This window comes from Vicugna pacos, chromosome 14 (genome assembly GCF_048564905.1).
Source record: "Vicugna pacos chromosome 14, VicPac4, whole genome shotgun sequence".
Taxonomy (NCBI): Eukaryota; Metazoa; Chordata; class Mammalia; order Artiodactyla; family Camelidae; genus Vicugna; species Vicugna pacos.
Genome location: NC_133000.1, coordinates 10,168,628 through 10,188,300, shown reverse-complemented (window position 1 = coordinate 10,188,300; position 19,673 = coordinate 10,168,628). Strand labels below are relative to the sequence as shown.

The following is a 19,673-nucleotide window of genomic DNA, read 5'->3' as shown; positions in this document are numbered from 1 at the left end:
TTTACAGATAAGGAATCTGAGGCCGTTCTGTTTGATTGTAAAGCAGTTCTAATTTTTCAGGCTTGTTAAAGATCAATTCCTTATTTTTGTCCCTTGAAACTTCTGCTCCTCCTTCCTATTTCTTGAAACTTCCTTAAAACCCATTGGTTTTAGTTCAGTCTTCCAAAGAAGAAGTCTCCACTCCTCCTATAGGACAGCTTTTCAAAGATTTGAAAACAGCCCTCGGTCTTCTCTTAATTTTTCCCCCTAAGCTAAAATATTAAGTACATTAGCCAGTCCTCATGACGTAGGTTCCAGACTATCCAGCTATCTCTGTTGCCTTTTTGGACAACTCGATTTTGTTATTGTTCACTTGAAAATTAGAGCTCTCCAGGTTTCAGTGTAGCTGTTAAAGTCTTGCCCCCACCATACTCATTTTTCTTCTCTGCTGTCTGAATAATCATTCTGAAATACAGATAAGGTGTTGTTCCTGGTGTGAAACCCTCAATGACTTAGCATTGTCCAGAGGATCTCAGCAAAGCCACTCAGTGTGTTCTGCAAGGTCCTGTCCAACACATGGTTCCTGCCTCTCCAGCCGTGCTCCTACTCCCACCTGGTCCTGCAACCAGACCAAGGACGATGCGATTCCTCCATCTGTCATCTGCTTTATACCTTTAGGCCTGTGCTGCTCCCTCTGCCTGGACTGTCCTTTCCCTAGTTCTCAACTGGCTACTATTCCAGATGAATTCCCCTGTGGCCTGAATTAGTTGCATCTGTTCTTTACTTACAGGGCACCTCTGCACACCTCTACCCAGGGAGCAAGTCCTGCAACCTGTTTGTTTTGCTGTTTCCCCAACAGTTTGTAAAAACCATGACTTGTCTTCATACCCTAGTGCCTAATCTAGTGATGGCACATAGAACATGCTCAGTAGCATCTGCTGAGTGAGTAAGTGAGTGAATTCCATCTTCTGGTCCAGCGTGCCCAAAGTTGTCACTCTTAGAAAATGATCTAACATCTTACCTCACAAAGGAAAGAGTTCATCAGGTGTGAAATCCAGCCATCTTCCCTTTTACCTTCAAATGTATTCACATCTTTATCCACCTTTCCTGTTCCTTTTCCTGTCTTAAAGAAAAAGGGTCCCATATTTCTTCCCAAGTCTATCTGCTGCCTCTCAAAGTTATAATTTATTTCCTCATATTTTCAATCTCTCCTCCACTGGCTGTGGCATGTCCTTTGTCTGCAGCGTACTCATCTCTTCCACCAAAACACAACAAAAACAAACTTTCATTTTGCCCTATCGTTATAAAACTACTACCTTAGCTTTCTTTTTCTCAGCCAAACTTCTTGGAAGAGTGGATATACTCACTGCCTTTGCCGTTCACTCCTCACCCTCTCTCAGCTGTGTTCTGCTCCCACCATGGGGCTGTGACACAGTTTCTCTCTCAGTAGCCAAGTACAATGACTCCTTTTCAAGCCTCCTGGTAGCAGACGTGTCTGAGGCACTCCATACTGCTCACTATGCTCACTTTTTAGAACTGTTCCCACCCCACCCCTTGACTTCCATGTATATTTTCCTGGATTTTCCTATTGCTTAAATGATGGCCCTATCTTTAGTGCTTCTCCTGTCCCTTAGAAGTTGCTTTTCCAAGTTTACATCACTAATCCTCTTAACTTCTCTGGGTGCTATTAACAAGCCATCTCATTTAGTCATGGCTTCAACTGCCATCCCTAAAGTCATCAGCCTCAGTTGTCCCTGAGTTGCAGGTTATATTTACACCACCCACAAGAAGTGTCCACTTTGGTATGCTGGAGGAATTTAAAAACAGACAGAAATGAAAATGTGATCTTATTTTTCCATTTTAATACACTTACAGCTTCTATTGTATTATCTACTTAATGGCAGAGTGCATGTATTATTTATATTTATTGTCTGTAGAAACTTAATGATCTGTACCACATGGATGATACAATTTTCACAATTTCCTCTATATTTACCTTAAAAATTGCACGGACTATTGGGTTGGGATAGAGAAGTTTCCAGAATATTTAGAAGCCTGATAGTACTGGAGAAGGCCAGAATCTCTCATTTTTCTTCAGCTTCTCTTATGCATGCTACAAAAGGACCTGGTTAGGCAAGAGTTAATTGGGAATTGATTGTTCTTCTTATCTCTGAAATCAATCATGAAATAAGAGGATAAATGCTCAGCTTTTTGTATTTCAGGGCTCTGGCTCATACCAAGTTTCCAAAAGGCAACAGATGGATCAATTGCCTAAAATGAAGGAGAATCTAGTGAAAACATAAGCCTAACTGTGTCTTTCCTTTCTAGTTAATTATATTTGCCTGTGAATGGTACTGACAAAACAGGTGTCCCTTATATTTTGGAAGTTGAACTTCTAGATTTCATAGCAACAATATAAAATAGCAGATGGTAAGAGAACTTAAGGAAGCTTGTACTCTCCATTCACTATTTATATACATATCTGTGTTAACTTTTACTGCACAGTCACCTTAAATACTTCTTTTTAATTATATATTTATCTTATAGTTCAACTTTCTCTTAAAAAGATATCACCTGCCTTATTAAAATTTGTTTAAATAGTGAAGAGAGAAATATTTTGAAAATAAAAATAAAACTCCTTCATTCTAATTACATATTAACATACTTACACATAAATATTACTAGACTGTAGGTCTCTGAGGGCAGCTTGGTTTTCTCTTGAATACCGTTGTAAGTTGGGTGTCTCAGAGAGGAGACTCTAAAATGTGCAGAGTTTCCCTAATGTTCAGAGTAAGTCAGAACATTAGAAAAATGCCCAACTTAACTGTGAAATTTTATTTTAAGTATCTATCATAGTGGGATGGTGCCTGACTGAGCCATTACATTCCTACTATGTGGAAACATGGCCACAAATGAAGAAGAGGGCTATCCTGCTATTGAAAGATATATTCTAGCAAATTATGTTTATATATATATTGATTTAAAAAAAGGCTCTTTAAGATACATAGGAGAAATAGTTTCTTTTGGATGAGGTTTGGAACTTGCCAGTAGCTTCTAGACAAGTCAATAGGTAACGTTGTTAACTATAACCTATGGCATATCTTGACCCTGGGAAATCATATTCCTGCAAGCAAAGGGCTCAAAAGCTGATACCCCAGGCAATGGTTCCTAGAAGTAGAAAACTAGAAAATTTATTTTTTTCTTTAGTGTGCAGCCTCATTTTTTCTCTGCCTATGAAGAATTTTGGAATAATTAAAGGCCATACAGGAAGGAAATAATAAGGCAGTTCTTAGCACCCTGGAATCAAAGGACCTGAGGGAAATTGACTCAAGGGTTTATTAAAAGATGGATTGTTAGGGGAAAATCCTTTTGATATGAAAAGCAGCTAGAGGAGAGAAAACATAACCAAAATATCCAACAGTAAGGGAATAATTCAATAAACTGTGATAATATCATGAAATTACTAAAGATTATATTGTAGAAAAATATATAACTAAAATAGGAAAATGTTTCCCTAACATAGTAAATAAAAATTATAAAGCAAAATAATATCATGGGATTATGGATGATTTATATTTATACTTTTTAGTATTTTCTTTGAGACTATGTATACTTTATAATCATTTTAATAACTTTATATTAAAAGAGAAAAGTCAAAATAAAATACATCTATAAAGACTAAGGAAACCCTCAAGTCAAAATAACACTAAATATTTGTGTAACTAATACAGTACAGTATTTTTATAGATGGTAAGAATAAAGGTGGTGAAAGAATCTACACTGGCTTTTGAGCAAATAAACGTGAATCAGTTTTTGCCTCTACCACTTATTACTTAATATGACTTTATATAAGTAACTTTTTTCAGACTCACCTGTAAAATGGGGGTAGTGAAATCCATATTGAATGGTTAGTATGAGAATTAGAGACTACTGAAAAAAATCTCCTGTTGAATAAACATTAGCTGTTCTTCTTCAACGTACAGTACTTTTTTGAAAATAAAAAATCAGAAAAATAACGAAGAATTGATTTGTGGGAAGAGAATAAGACATATGACAGTAATCTGAAATGGCAAGTGGCAAGTCTACAGCACTGTTGTGCTAACATAATCTTGGCAACGGTCTTGCCTACTACCGTTTATTTAATAACACAATACTCAGGAGTGTAAAATGGTTTTCAAACTTTGTTGACCATGACTGATAGCCTATTGTGCCCAGTTATATCCACATACATATTAAAATATAACTGAAACAATTATGAAATAGTACTTACCCTTACTCTGTGTGATGCATGCTAATGTTTTTTATTCTATTCTGTGTTTTTAATTCAATGTTATTAACTCACTAAACCCATCCACTAGTAAGTTGCATTCTGCAGCTTGAAAAACACTGCTCCAAAAGATAAACATATTTTTAGGGTGATATAATTTATTTTGATGTTTGGTGTCATCATGTTAGTTGGACCTTCTAGAAATAATTCACATTTAGGAAAGGAAATTACTTAAAATATCCTTAATTTAAAAGCATTTAGTAGAGTAAACAATAAATATCTATAATGGTCTATTAAATGTGATATAATTGAATTCTTATGGTTAGTTCCATATTATACCAGAAGGTGAAATTATGCTAAAATGTTGTTATTTAAGTTTAAAAAAAACCAGGAAATAGTTTATTCTCAAAATACAACATTTAAAAATATTTTAATGAGATATAATTCACATGTAAAAAATTCAGCCTTTTGAAGTATGCAATTCATTGATTTTTAGTATATTTACAAGTTTGTGCAACCATTACTACTACATAATTCCAAAACATTTTCATCACACCAAAAAGAAATCTCGTACCCATTAGCAGTCAGCCCCCACACTTCTCTCCCCCCAGCCTCTGGCAATCACTAATCTACTTTCTGTCTCTATGGATTTATCTACTCTTGTTATTTCATATAAATAGAAGCAAACAGTTTGTGGCCTTGTGTGTCTGACTTTGTCACTTAGCATAATATTTTCAAGGTTCATCTATGTAGGAACATGTGTTAGTACTTTATTCTTTTTTGTGGCTGAATAATATTTCACTTTTGGATGTAACACATTTCATTTGTCCATTAATCAGTTGATGGACATTTGGGTTGCTTGCGCCTTTTGACTGTTATGAATAATGCTGCTATGAACATTCCTGCACAAGTTTTTATGCATGTATGTTTTCAATTCTGTTGGCTACATGTTTGGGAATGGAATTGCTGGGTCAACTGGTAACTCTGTTTATCTTTTTAAGAACCTACCAAACTTTTTACCTAAGTGGCTGTAACATTTTATATTCCCACTAGCAATTGAAGGTTCCAATTTCTCTACATCCTTGTCAATATGTATTATTGTCCTTTTTAAAAAAATCCATTCTAGTGGATGTGAAATGGTATCTCATTGTAGTTTTGGTTTACATTTCCCTAGGGATTATTGATGTTGAGCATTTTTCATGTATTTGCTGTCCATTTGTATGTCATGTTTGGAGAAGTGTCTATTCAAGTCCTTTGCCCACTTTTTAATTAGGTTATTTGTCTCATTTCTTTGTGTTGTAAGAGTTCTTTTTGTATTCTGGTTACTAGATTTTATCAGATGTATGATTTGCAAACATTTTCTTCCATTTCTTCTTTGTTGATGATATTCTTTGAAGATTAAAATTTTTGATTGTCATGAGGTCCAACTGATCTTGGCTTCCTAGGATTTTTTTTCTTGGTTGCGTGTGCTTTAGGTATCATATCTAAGAAATCATTGCCTAATCCAAGAACATGAAGATTTATATATGTTTCTTTTTAAGAGTCTTAGAATTTTAAATCCTTTTTGATCCATTTTGAGTTAATTTTTGTGTATAGTGTGAGATAACGGTCCAGTTTCAGTCTTTTGCATGTATCTGTTCAGTTGTCCTAGCACCATTTGCTGAAAAGACTATTCTTCCTCAATGGAATTGCCTTGGCACCCTTTGAAAAATCAACTATAAACATATGAGTCTATTTCTAGACTCTCAGTTTTATTCAATTGATCCGTAAGTCTATCTTTATGCCAGTACCACACTGTCTTGATGACTATAGTTTTTCAGACAATTTTGAAATGAGGAAGTATGAGTCCTTTAACTTGATTCTTCTTTTTCAAGATTATTTTGGTTGTCTGGTGTCCTTTTATTTTCCATGTGAATTTTAGGATTCGTTTGTCAGTTTCTTCAAAGGAATACCACAGAGCTGAGGAAAGCAGGGTAGGGCAAATTAAAATGCCACAAAGCTGCGTTCTTGTTGAGTTTCAGGGGTGTGTGTGTGTGTGTTAAATTCTCCAGGTTCAGGGGTGTGTGTGTGGGGGGGGTGTGTGTGTGTAATTCTCCAGGATTGCTGCAAGCCTTTGGTTAATTTCTAGAGTTCTGAAAAAGTTACTTCTGACCATTTTTGCCAATCTTCTCCTTGCTTCTACTGAGGGAATAATTTTTGCAGGTCCCTATTCTATCATTTTTGCTGACATCACTCCCTGAGTGAAATGTTTTTTAAAGCACCTTTCAGGGAATTGGAGCTGGCTCTTACCATATCAAGTGAGCACATGGGGCAGTTGGCTTTGTAAAGATACATAAGTCAATAAGAGAAAGGTGATCCCATGGAAATCCAAGAACAGGAATTCCAATGTAAATGGGCCCACAGATACCAGAATTAGGATTCAGGGAAGCTTGACCACCTCCGCAGATGTTCACGGATCATCACTTTAGTGGTTTGCCATATTGAAAAATAATTAAAAGCACAGACTTTGAACTCAGACTTCCTGGATTCAAATCCCAGATTCACTTGCTAACTATATAACCTGTTTCTTTCTTCTGTCTAAACAGGGCTAATAATAGAGATTTTGTGAAGTTGGTATGAGTAAATACATAAATAAATAAAATTTAGAATAGTCCCTGACACAGATTATGATCTATAAAAATGTTGCTATTATTATTTGTAGTATAATAGACCACTAGTTTATTCTCTACTTCATTTTTCTTCTCCTTGCCAACTGCCATCTTCATTTTCTATATATCTTTTATATCACAGACATTGGTATATCATAGTTTCAATTTTATTGTAATTTAGATAACATAGACTTACTCGTCAATCCTTATTTCCATCTCGTCCCTGCTCTACTTCATGGCCTCTCTCTATGTATTTTCTTAGCTTTAATCCACATTTCTAGAGGCTAGTATCAGAATGGTCCATCTTATTCCTGTTTGGACAAAGCTTTCCACATTAGGCCACCCCATGGGCTTCTGCCAGGCCTTTAAATTTTCTTGCACTGGTTGCCTCTCGAGCTTGACGAGATGATACGGTGTAACACGTGGCTGTTTAGGATTATATGGGAGGAAGAAAATCTGCACAGGGAGATTTCCTTGTGAAGGACTGTGCTCTGGGGAAACTAGGTGAAATGCACAGCCCTCCCCACTTAACATATTATGTTTTTCTTGTACCCAGTGGTGACTGAAAAGTCATGATTAACGCTTACTCTATTTCAGGAGAAGGTGTAATTCAGTTACTCAGAAGACAGCGAATGCCATGAGAGGACCAGTAAAAAAGACTGCAAGATCAAACCATCTTCCAAAACTCAATCTGTGATTCCAGACTGAGTGGTTTACTATCTCCCCATTTTTCATATGTAATATTCGACTTGTGAAGCTACTTATTCCCCACACTTTTCAGGGAATGAAATAGATAAGAAAGAGCTATCACACTTCTCTTTAGCTCTTCTTCCAGAAGTTTGTTCCTTTGTCTGTATAAAAGTAATTTTCTCAAGTGACCTAAACTAATAGCTAATGATTTTAAAAATATCCTAGAAAGCCTTAAGGTTGGCATCATTCCACTTGCCTTTACTAATATACCCATGATCTAATCTGATAGTAAGATTGCTGCTTTATTTGGATTCTAGTCGACTATTAGTTAAAAATGTGAGTTCATCAAGACCTTTTGCTATTTTAGGCTATGTCGTGTTCAGCTTTTTAAAACTCAAATTTTAAACAAAGATGCAGATTAGATGAATCTAAACTTTAATTTGAACTATCATGGTGTTGTGGAAACAGCTTTCAATCAGGAATCAGCTCGGTTACAGTTTCCACCCTGCTGTGAACTTAGGAGATTTGGGGCAAGTTCCTTCACCTCATCTTCATTTCCCACATCTGCAAAATGACTGAGGTAAACTAAACAATTTCTAAGGTTTCTTGCCATTCTAGAAGACCAGTACTTGTTCAGCTACAAGGTCCTGCCACTTAGCACATGGTAATTTAAGTTGTTTTATGATGTTTATTAATTTATAGTGATGGCATAGTTCTTTGGACCAAACTGCCAGGTATTCACATCACTCAAGTCTAGAGTGGAAATAGATTAGGGTACGAGAAGTTTTAAGAAATTAAACATTTTTTTAAATTCTGCTCTTCATATTTAGATTGTTTTGTAACAGTCGCCTAGGTCTGGAACATACATCTGTTTATTTCCCTGACTTAATAAGTGAAATTATTGGACTTCAACTTTCCGGAAATCACTCAGAGGTAAGTAGTTTCCAGCTGATTGTGTTTTCCCCTTCTATCTGGCACTAAAACCTAAATTCTATTCAGTATAACCAGTAATGAATGCCAAATGCATTTCTACAACTACTTACAGATATTTACTTTCTTTCTTTAAGAAAGAATGCATATTCTTTAACATAAAAGACAATTCTTTTATGTAACTTTGAAAGTAGTGCAGAGAACAAGGACCTACTGTATAGCACAGGGAACTATATTAAATATCTTATATTTATAATGGAAAAGAATCTGAAGAGGAATATATGTATTTGTATATATGTGTGTGTGTATGTGTGTGTATATATAAAACTGAATCACTTTGCTGTATATCTGAAACGCATGCAACATTGTAAATTAAGTAGACTTCAGTAACGCAAAACAAAACAAAAACAACAAAAAAAGTGATGCACAGAAATATAAAGTAACTTCCTGTAAATTATTCCAAATGGAAATGAATTATTTTCCTGTTTTTAAGCTAACTACAGATAATCAGGTACCATGACCCATATTATTAAATCTTAGATTTCTTATGTCTTACACAATCTTTCTTAGCATTAGCAGCAAATTGATCATTTAAATATTAGTGATATTTATAATAATCACAGAATCACCACTAAAAAATAGACACATTTGTTTCTATCACACAGGGCTAAGCCATTGTGGGGATTGGATTGAGAACATTTAAACTGATCTCAGTCACTAGAATGGTGAATTAGTTGAACATCTTATTATGAGGACTCTGTCACATTGAAATGTTAGTTCTGCAGGAGCTACTTTGGGATACTTTCCAATGTCAGAAAATGTCTGTCTTAAACAGACTGATGGAGGCTGGTGAGGGAATATAAAGAACTGAAATGGAGGACTCTCTAAGATCTGTGCTCTAATACCAGTTTTGCCACTTCTAAGCTTCTGACTCTGAGTAAATCACTTTCCACTGCATCGCTTTCATTTATAGAGCTGGGAATAAACTGCAGTGCAGATCAAAGGTATTTACTACATATTTATTTGTTTACTTCTTTATAGCCTCTTTCCCTCTAAAAAAGATTGTGCCACTTTTTACTAAATATAGCGATATAAAAACAACACCCATAAGACGAAAGATAGAAGTAAAAGTTAAAGTTTTGCAAGATTCCCAACTGAAAAAAAAACTGTCTTTAAGCTTTATAGTAATCAGCACAAGAAAGAATGAGTTATTCAGCTCTAATTTTTTTTGTAGAAGGAATATATAAGTAGACAAAAATTTTACCTAATTCTAAGCTCTGAAGGATAATTTATCATGTAAAGTTTTATAAGAAAATATAATTACTTATTGAAATAACCAGTGCAAAATTGATAATTTGGGGTCTTTGTTTAATACTGAAATATGTATTAATATTAGTATTTATTTTTTGAAGAGTTCAGAATTCATAAAGCAAAACATTAGTAAACAATATTTAATATATTTCAAACATGTTAATGTCTAAATGTATTACAAAATGTCAAAAATACCATTTATAAAAACGAATGTTGCTATAATAAAAAAGACAGATAATAATGAGTAATAATGAGGATGTGGAGAAATCAGAACTCTCATATGCTGCTGGTGGGGATGTAAAACAGCACCTCCACTTTGAAATAAGTCTGCCTGTTCCTCAGAAGGTTAAATATAGACTTACCATATGACCCAGCAATTCTACCCCTCTGTATGCACCCCAGAGAAATGAAAACCTATGTCCACATAAAAATGTGTACACAAATGTTTATAGCACCATTATTTATAATAGTTAAAAAGTGGAAACAACCCATATGTCCATCAGCTGATGAAGGGATAAATAAAATGTGGTATATCCACACAATGGAACATTATTCAGCAATAAAAAGGAGTAAGTACTGACATATGCTACAACACGGATGGACTTTGAAAACATCCTGAGTGAAAGAAGTCAGTCACAAGAGATCACATTTTGTATGATTCCATTTATATGAAATGTCCAGAATAGGCAAATCCTTTTAGACAGAAAGTAGATTAGTAGTAGTTGCTAAAATCTGGCAGGGCCAAGGAAAGGGTAGGTGATGGAGAATGGCTCCTAATGTGTGCAAGGGTTTCTTTTTGGGGTGCTGAAATGTTCTAAAGTTAATCATGGTGTTGGCTATACAACACCATGAATAAACTAAAAAGCATTGGATTGTACACTTTACATGGGTTAATTGCCCATTATATGATTTATATCTCAATAAATCTCTTATTAAAAACAAATGTTAAACATATCTTAACCTCTTAATATAAATTAGCAGGTAAATTTTAATGAAATCTTATTTGATCTTTCTCAGAAAATGTGATCTTACATCAAAATGCATTGTCATTAGTGCCATTGTTGAGTCAAGAGCATTTTTTAAACATAATTTTCCAAATAAGAATCTCTTTCAGATACTACACTAATCAGAAGAACAATGCGGGCTATATGCCACTTCCCAGTGATTCCTTGACTTCTTTTGAATAATCACATCTCTTGCGTGATAACCTTGCAGAGATATTTATAAAACACCTTTTGATTTTTGACTAGGACTAGATTTTATTTTATAGACAGCTATATAGTTTTGTTTCAAGGTTCTTTTCTAGTTTTCATCATTTTCATTATTTTTATCATGTATATCTGGAGATTCCAAAGCAGAGTTATTTCTATTCAATTTTAGTATGTGATAATCACATTCTACTGGACAAGAAATTTTTTATTTTAGACTAAGAATTATTTCTTGCAACAGAAGCTTATCCATAACACTATGTGGTTTCTTTTTGCAATGTGCACAAGTGAGGGCCTGTCTAGACCACATATTATATGTATTTTTTAAAATAAATTGAGAAATTAAGTTATAGATATTTATTTCAAGATGTAAATAATTTAGATTTTTTTATTTTTTTAATACCAGAATAACAATTATGACAACAATGATTTGGACATTTAAAGAGAAGCGAGCATACTAGAATACTAAACGTCGTAAGTTATCTAGAAAAAATATATTGACTTACCAGTGTGTAAATAGTTAAGTCTTAAAAGCAGATCACAGCTCTAGAGTGATCTGTCTAGATAGTGCTAAAGGAATTGGAAAAAAAAAAGAGATCAATGAAATAAACACACTAGGATTTATGAGTTTTCAAGGAAAATATTTTTCCTTTACCTCCATCATCTCCTTTTTCTTGTCATTACTATAACTTTCTTAAGGCCTTTATCATAGCCAGAAAGCTAGACAAAGGAGAAAAAGGTGGTAAAAATGTCATACTGGGATGTTGAGAATCAGTTAATAATACTTCCTGGTAATGGGCAAGGATAGCCCTTCAATCTCTGTGACTAAAATTGACCTCTTGATCAACTGAACTATGATTAACTTCCTTGCTTACGCTACTTTTGTGGTTTTAATCACCTAAGTGACAGGCTTGTTTTATGTTTTGCATGCCTTTTTTTGTTATAAAGCGTTAGCTTCTCGGGAGTGGGTAGGGCCACATCTTATTCATCTTTGTGTCTCCAGGACTTAGCCCAGGGATGTGCATATTTTGGACACTCACTCAGTCAATATTTGGAATGAAAAGGTGGACCTAAACCCAAGATAAGGGTTCTCCAAGGTCACTTTAGGATCTTGAGAATTAGAGACTTGCAGTGTAAGAAATGTAAGAATAGAGTGGCAAAGTATGAACTAACAACCCAAGGATCAAGGCCTTAAGAACAGGAACAATCCTGGGAGTGACATTTAGAATGATAACCTGGCAAGAGCACGAGTGAAATGAGAAATATGGGGACATTGCACTAAAATAATTTTTAAATTAAACATAGCCCTAGTTTGTATGATGTGATAGAAAGAGTAGTAAAGAAGTGAAAAGAAAACTATGAATGCAGGGATACCTATTTTTGAAGAGAAATCTTCCCTTTTCCCTTGAGGGGCGGCAACAAAAAATTAACCAGATGAGAATCTTCCATTTGGTAACTATGCTGGACCTATTGTGATGCTCTTAAGCACATTAATGCTTAAAAGATGTATAAATGTTGGATATTATCATTTTTCATTTACCCCATTGTGAGGGTCTAGTCACCTGAGAACTTAGAGGGGACAGTAGTCCACAGAAGACCTGCCCTCATTTCAGACACCAACGGCAAGTTCAGGGGGTTACAATAACCGCCCAGGGGTTCAGTTGTTTCCTACAAGTGCTCAAAACTCCGTGAAAGCTGGTACACTCATGGTTACAGTGTATTGTAGAGAAAGGATGTAGAGACAAATCAGCCTAGAGAAGACACACACTGGGCAGAGTCCAGGAGGCGTCCAAACATAGATCTTCCAGTTGTCCCCTTCTCATTGAGTCTTAGCCAGCGATAGCCCTCCCCAGCCGTGATGTGGGACGACACACATGGAGTACTGTCAACTAGGAAAACGCACCTAATCCTAGGTGTTCAGAGTGTTTATTGGAGCTCAATCACATACTCCCTCCAAGGTTGATGCCTAGTCTCCAGCACTTTCAGAGGTAGAGTTAGAACCCCTTGGCCCAAAATCCCCATCATAAATCACATTGTTAGACTATCTGGTCTAAAACCAGCCAAAACCACTAGGAAACAAAGATACTCCTATTGGGCAAAATGGTCTAAGGACCTGGAAATCATCTCCCAGCAACTTCCTTTAGTCCTTTGTGTAGCTCCAAGTTTTCACCTGGCATTATTTTCTTCCCACTTGAAGAATTTCCTTTAAAATTGAAGTTCAGGTCTCTTGGCAACATATTTCCTCTACCTTTGTTTATCTGAAAAAGTATTTATCTCACCATTTTTGAAAGATAGTTTCACTGGTGTGTATGTATACAGTTTAATGGTCAACTCTACAGGGGAAGAAGAGTGGGCCCCAAATGATGATTCCAGGGCCTGGAGGAGAGGAAAAGGAGCAGTCCTTCTGGAATAGAAGGCAACATGCTAGGTTGACAGCTTTGGTTTTTTTAGCACATTAGAGATTCTATTCCATTGTCTCATGGCATCCACAGTTTCTGATGAGAAGTGTGTGATTTTCTTTGTTTCTTTGTACATAATGTGGCTTTCGTAACTGGCTAATCTTAAGATTTCCTATCACTGGTTTTCAGGAATTGTTTTTGAGCCTTAGTGTGATTTTGTGTTTATCCTGCAGAAGATTCATGTAGCTTCTTGGATGTATGGATTTTGAGTTTTCATCAAGTTTGGAAAATTTTTGGTCATTTTTTCAAGTTCTTTTTCTACCCTTTCTTCTTCGAAGACTTAGTTACAACCTGAGCCAGACCACTTGATATTATCCCATTTGGTTCTTTATTTTTTACATCTGTTTCTCTCACTGCATTTGTATTTTCCTTTAAATAATTGAATATAGTTATAATAGCTGTTTTAACATGCTTATTTGCTAATTCCTTCATCTTTATCTCTGCCATTTCTAGGTCTGTTTCTAGTAATTGATCTTTCTCTTGGTTTGGGGTCTCATTTTCTGCTTCTTGCCCTATCTATTAATTTGTTATTGGATGCTAGACATTGGTGATTTTATGTTGTTGGTTATAGATTTTCATTAGGCTTTGTTCTTATAAAGGCAGTTAAATTACTTGGAGGTCAATCTTTTCAGGCCTTTGTTAGGGTGGGTGTAGAATAATCTTTACCCTTGAGAGAGTTTAGCCCCATTAATAAGGCATAGCTATCGTGATCTCTATTAAATGTGGTGAGTGATCAGTTTGTTGACACTCCACCCTGGCTGATTGGAGCTCAGATGCCTCTTAGCCCTGTGTGAGCATTCTGCACACTGTGTAGCCGTTCACTCTAAGCTTATGCGTCTTCGTGTTAGCAAGGACTTGGAGGCCCTGTATCGATTTCTGGAGTTCTCTTTTTGCTTAACTCTTTTCTCTTCTGTAATCTGCTCTATAACTTCAGTTACTTTAATCTCCATGAAATCCAGTCTCTATCTTCTCAACTACGTAAAAGTACCATCTCCCTCTCCACTCTGAGGTCTGGAAGGTACCTCAAGGCAGAAATCTAGAGTGATAGTAGGGCTCAATTTATTTCTCTTAGGGATCACAGTCTTATGGTGCATGTTTCTCAATGTCTGCAGACAAATGTTTCATATATTTTTGTCCAGTTTTCTATTTCAAGCAAGAGGGTAAATCTTGCCTCTGATACTCCATGAAGGCCAGAAAAAAAGGGTGCACCCATTTAAACTTAAAGCATCAAAACAGCAAATAAAATGTTTAAAAATCCAACATAAAAATTCATTTTACTTTGAGCCTATATTTTCTTTATGTTAGGACCTAAATACATTTTTCTCAACTTAATCACTAAAATTTGCACTAGACAAAATGAATGAATAGGCTTTGTCTGTCTTCCTTGTGGGGAGATGAGTGTATTTTGGAAAGAAAGGAGCAAAGGATATTTGGTGAGCAAATTGATGGACTGTGGCAAAGACTGCTATGTGCCTATCAAACTCCTTTTCTATGAAGTGCAAAACCAGGCTACATTTTCCATGTGTGAAACACTTTGTTTAACCATGAATGGTGCACATACTACCTTGTTTAGTGGTATATATGTGGGACACCCCGTTTAGTACGTATGGTGTGTATGCTACTGTGTTTAGTGATATAGTTGTGAAACACTGTGTGCGGCTGGGTGTGGTCCTGTGACTGACTTCAGGCCAGTATAATATAGGCATACATGATGTATGTCATTTCTGTGACTGGCCCTTGAAAATCTCCCAGGTGATCCTTCTTGGTTGTCCTCTTTTTCAGTCTTGGTTGATGGGTATGTTGAGGGTCTAGAAGTAAATGCCAAGGCCCCAGGGGAGGGTAGGAGCCACAAGATGAAAGAAACTTAAGTATATGAATCATTGCATATAGCACTTCTATTTCTCTTACCTTACAAACCTTCATTTGATTGTGGTGTGTGTGAAAAATAAATCCTTTTTGTGAGTGTGTCTTTTACTGAGATTTGGGTTTTACTTGTTGAAGCAGTCTATGCTCACTAATATATCAAACAGTATTTTTAGTAAGGCTTACAAGTCTTTGGATATTGTTTTCAGTAGATAATGATATCTTTATTTGAAACTACATAGACACGAATTCAGCTGTTCATTGATAGTGGTGGCCCCTGGCTTTCCTGCATCAGTGAGTTAGATTCTAGAATTTCAATTGATATTTTTAAAGTGATTCTAACTCAGTGTATTTTCCAGTCTGCTGAACATAGCCAGAATAATTCTTTTTTTTTTAAACCAAACAGAATCTCTTGCTTTTTCATCAGTGTGTTTCTAGGATACTGCTCTTTTAAGCCTTGTACAAAAGCTGTACAGTCTGAGCCAAATACAGGCTGGGGCCAAACAACCGTGAAATGTACCAAGTCATGTCTGAGAGGGGAGGATACCCATAATCCCTTTCACTCAGAAAAGGAAGAATGCACAGCATCATTGGCCCTTAGCATTTATGGAATCCCATTGGGCAGACATGGTGAAATCCTCTTCCTTGGGAATGGGTTAGGTTCCTTGATCAGGCTCTGATTCTGCTTCCTGGTGGGAATGTTCTTGTCCATTTTTTTGAGTGGGAGTTTCTTTCATTTCAACCTCTTGCTCATATTTAAAGTGCACATTGGAGGTTAGGCCCTGCTTTGCGGATGCACAGCTTTTAGAGCTCGGTTTCTGTTTGAACAAACTTGGGTTCCCATGGGTGGTGGCTTCATTCAAATAGCCAAAAGCTTTATAGTCCAAGTTTATGGTTTCTTGGATAATATAACTCCATATATAATAATCATTTTAGAGCGTGATTTGTTTCTTTGGCCTATATCTCTCTCTACCTACAGGCAGCTGCCTTGCAGCTATTTACAATGAAGTTAACACTCATAATCTGAATTTTGCCACGAGGCTGCCTTAGTGGCCTCTTGTTGCTCAGAACCCTTCTTGGTCTTATCTCCTCCTTTGGGGGTCTAGAAGCAGTTGGCCTTTCCAACACTTTCATGCCCCTTGATGCCCCAGATTTCTAGATTCTCTCTTAGATTCTCTCTATTCCCTTTTCCTTGCAAACTGACTGATTATATCCCAAGCTCATTTTTTTTTCCTGCTGCTTTGTCAAAGGCAGCCATTAACATCAAGCACACATTATTATTATTGTTAGTTTTTTTTTCCCAACATCTTTTCTTTGACTCCCAGCTTTGGTAAGCACTTGGTCTGCTGTGGCATTAATAGGGATCTCCTGGCTTCCACCTTCATGTCACTATTAGCATCAGAGTTGCTAGTCTAGACATTTAGAGCAATGCAAACCTCATTTACCATACAGGGGGAAGAGCTCAAAGCTGCCCCAGTTCACACCCACCCCAATGCCTGGGCAGGACTTCACCTCTGCTCATATTGTTGAGCAAACTGCTTCACAGACATTTAGCTAGACACACTCAGTTCCTGATTAATTGGAAAAGCAATAAAGAGCCCAAATTCCTATTTACTAAAATGTCTACATTTATTTCCAAAGATAATGCAGAATGATCCCATCAGAAATTTATCTGCACTTTTCCTCCCATGAAAATCATAGACAATCAATGTACTATTTTTGCATGCTATCATGATCTAAATCAGAACACACCACCACCTGCTCAGGAAAAAGGAGGCTTGCCCAGAGATCAGAGATGGTGGTTCAAGTGGAGCGTTTGTATTATGTTCAAGTAAGATCAAGAGTCTAGGCACATTCAAAGTGACAGACACTGTAAGATACTATCACCCCTCACCTCCACTAACTTTTAGCAATGGAAAAATTCAGAAACAAGAGTAAAGACCCACTAGAGGAAGGATATCCTGCAGGTCTTGGCCTTCAGTTCTCAGTAAAACGTCTAGCAAGGCTGAATAAATCGGGTCACATAGCACCAGACACCTGGAGGCTTTCTTACTTGAGAAAATGAGGACAATATTTGTTGACTCAAGGGCAAAATTCTTCTAAAATTTTTTTATTCTCCTTTTTCAGTTTTATTAGGTAGAATTATTGTAGTTTGACTGCACATACACATTATATTGCATGCAAATACAGTATACTGCCCATTTTTTGTTTACATATATGTACGAATTATTGTTTCTAAGAACAGATTAGATCTTTAGCTTTTTAAACTTACATAATTATTAAAGGAATAAAGCCAACTACAAAATAAGAATCAACAGAATGTGGTAATCCAATCATAAAGGACAGTCAGATGTGCTTACACATATTCAAGAAGTCAAAATAATAGTCATTTTTTTTTTAGATTCTTCATATAAATGTCATATGGCATTTTTCTTTCTCTTTCCAGCCCACTTCACTTAGAAATGCTTCTAAAATTTTAAATTTCTTCGTAGTTTGAAAAGAAAACACCATAATAGTCCTCGTCTTCCCTATCATGTTTGTCTTGGGAAAAGAAAAAAAAAATCCAGTTTGTTTATTCCTAATATTTATGTCCATGAATGACTGAAAAATTGTGCTGAACACTGGAATTTGACACAACATTGTAAAATGATTATACATCAATAAAAAATGTTAAAAATAAATAAATAAAAATAAACCTGAAAGCTTTCCCTTAAGACAGTGAAGTCTTTTGGAGGAGCCCTTGCTCCCAGCGGGGAGTGGCGGTTCCGCCCAAGTCCTGAGCTGTGTGATGTCCCCGAGGTACGGGAACTGGGAACTCTGGGTGGGCAGTGTGCCAATGACGGGGCCTCCCAAGGAGCTGCAGGGCACCTTGTGCAGCCTATCCCCCTCCCCCGGGTCCCCCCTCCCGGAAGTCCTCCCCCTGCCGCGGGTCCTGCAGAGACCCCTCGGGAGCAGCAGCGGGCGGCAGGGTCACTTTAAGGCGGGCCGGGGGCGGGCGCCCCGCAGCTGCGGGCCCGGAGCCATTTGCGCGGCGGACGCGGCGCGCGGGCTGGCGAGCTCCTCCCGCGGGGAACCTGTCCCAGGTCCCACACGTGGGCATCGCGCCATGGCGGCCTCAATTATCGGCGCGGAGCTCGGCCAAATCCCTGGGCAGGTAAGCGGCGGCGGCGACTGCGGCGGAGGGAGCGGAGGCTGCTGCGTTTATAACCGCGCGCAGGCGGGCGCGGGGACCCCGTCGGGCGGCGCAGCCCAGCCAGCCGGGCGCGGACCTGCTCGTCACCGGGACGGCCCTGAGCGCGGCGGCCTGGGGGGCCCTGCGGGGCGCGAGCCTGCCCTGGCGGCCCGCCCTCCTCCTGGGGCCGCACGCCCGGCGCCTGACCGCCTCGAGGTCGGGGACGCGCTCAGGGCCCCCAAGAGCGGAGGCCTGAGGCGGAAGGGGGACCCAACTGTGTCACCGAGTCACCCTCTCGAGCCCTTGACCTTCCACAGCCCAAAACTTCCAGCACAAGACCGTGGGTGGGGCTATCTGGGAGCAGGACGTAGTAGGTTAGATGTTCGGGCTGGTGGCAGTATTAACGTGAACAACAATCTTGGTTTTAGTCTGAATGTGGGAGAGTTGATTTAACACGTTTCAGTGTGAATATAGGAAAGTTTATTCAGCATGGCATATGGGAAAGCTGATCTTAAGCTTTCGTGTCTGCACAGCTTGGCGTGCCTTTTTTCATTTTGCTCACTGGCAAGATGTCCCCAGGTGTCCGTGCGGGGCCCTCCGCGCGCTGACACCCAACTGGCAGACGGGTGTAGACACCACACCATGGCGCCATGGACGGGAAAACGCATCGGCCCTCTTCATGCATCCTCTCCCCCTCCTTAGAAATCAGAAAGCCCCCTGGCCTCTTTTGAAAGCACCTTGTTTATCATCTTGTCAGCAGAAGCACAGGCCCCCTTTTTTGTGACTGAGATAAAAATGAAAGGTGATTAGCAGTCTACTAGGAAAAAAGCATGAACAAACCGCCTTACCCCACCCCAGGAAGCGAGGCAAACTCGTCTTGGCTTTCTTCGTACTGAATACTCCATGTATCTTGATAAATATGAGAGGGAAACCGTTTGGGCCGCGTGAAGTTTTGTTACCCCTTAGAATGTTCTGCATAGTTAAATCTCCTTGCTTGGTAAGAAGCAGCTTTCTGCACGCAATTACTACCACTTTGAAGTGGACCAGGTTTAAGAGATTTTAATTATTTCAAAATAGAGGCACCTATTTAAACTCAAAAGGAAAAAATAGTATTTTATGGTGCAGGATTAGGCCACGCTGCACAAA

General features: G+C 37.8%; 1 protein-coding gene across 1 annotated transcript in view; it reads left to right on the top strand.

The window, feature by feature from the left end:
- The window catches only part of SOHLH2 (spermatogenesis and oogenesis specific basic helix-loop-helix 2), a 75,029-nt gene that overhangs the window by 22,008 nt on the left and 33,348 nt on the right, over positions 1-19,673 (top strand). Inside the window, exons 7-9 of the mRNA XM_072975905.1 lie at positions 2,202-2,278; positions 7,492-7,587; positions 18,155-18,509. Of these exons, the coding sequence (XP_072832006.1) occupies positions 2,202-2,278; positions 7,492-7,587; positions 18,155-18,509 (528 nt within the window). The remainder of the gene's footprint in view (positions 1-2,201; positions 2,279-7,491; positions 7,588-18,154; positions 18,510-19,673) is intronic.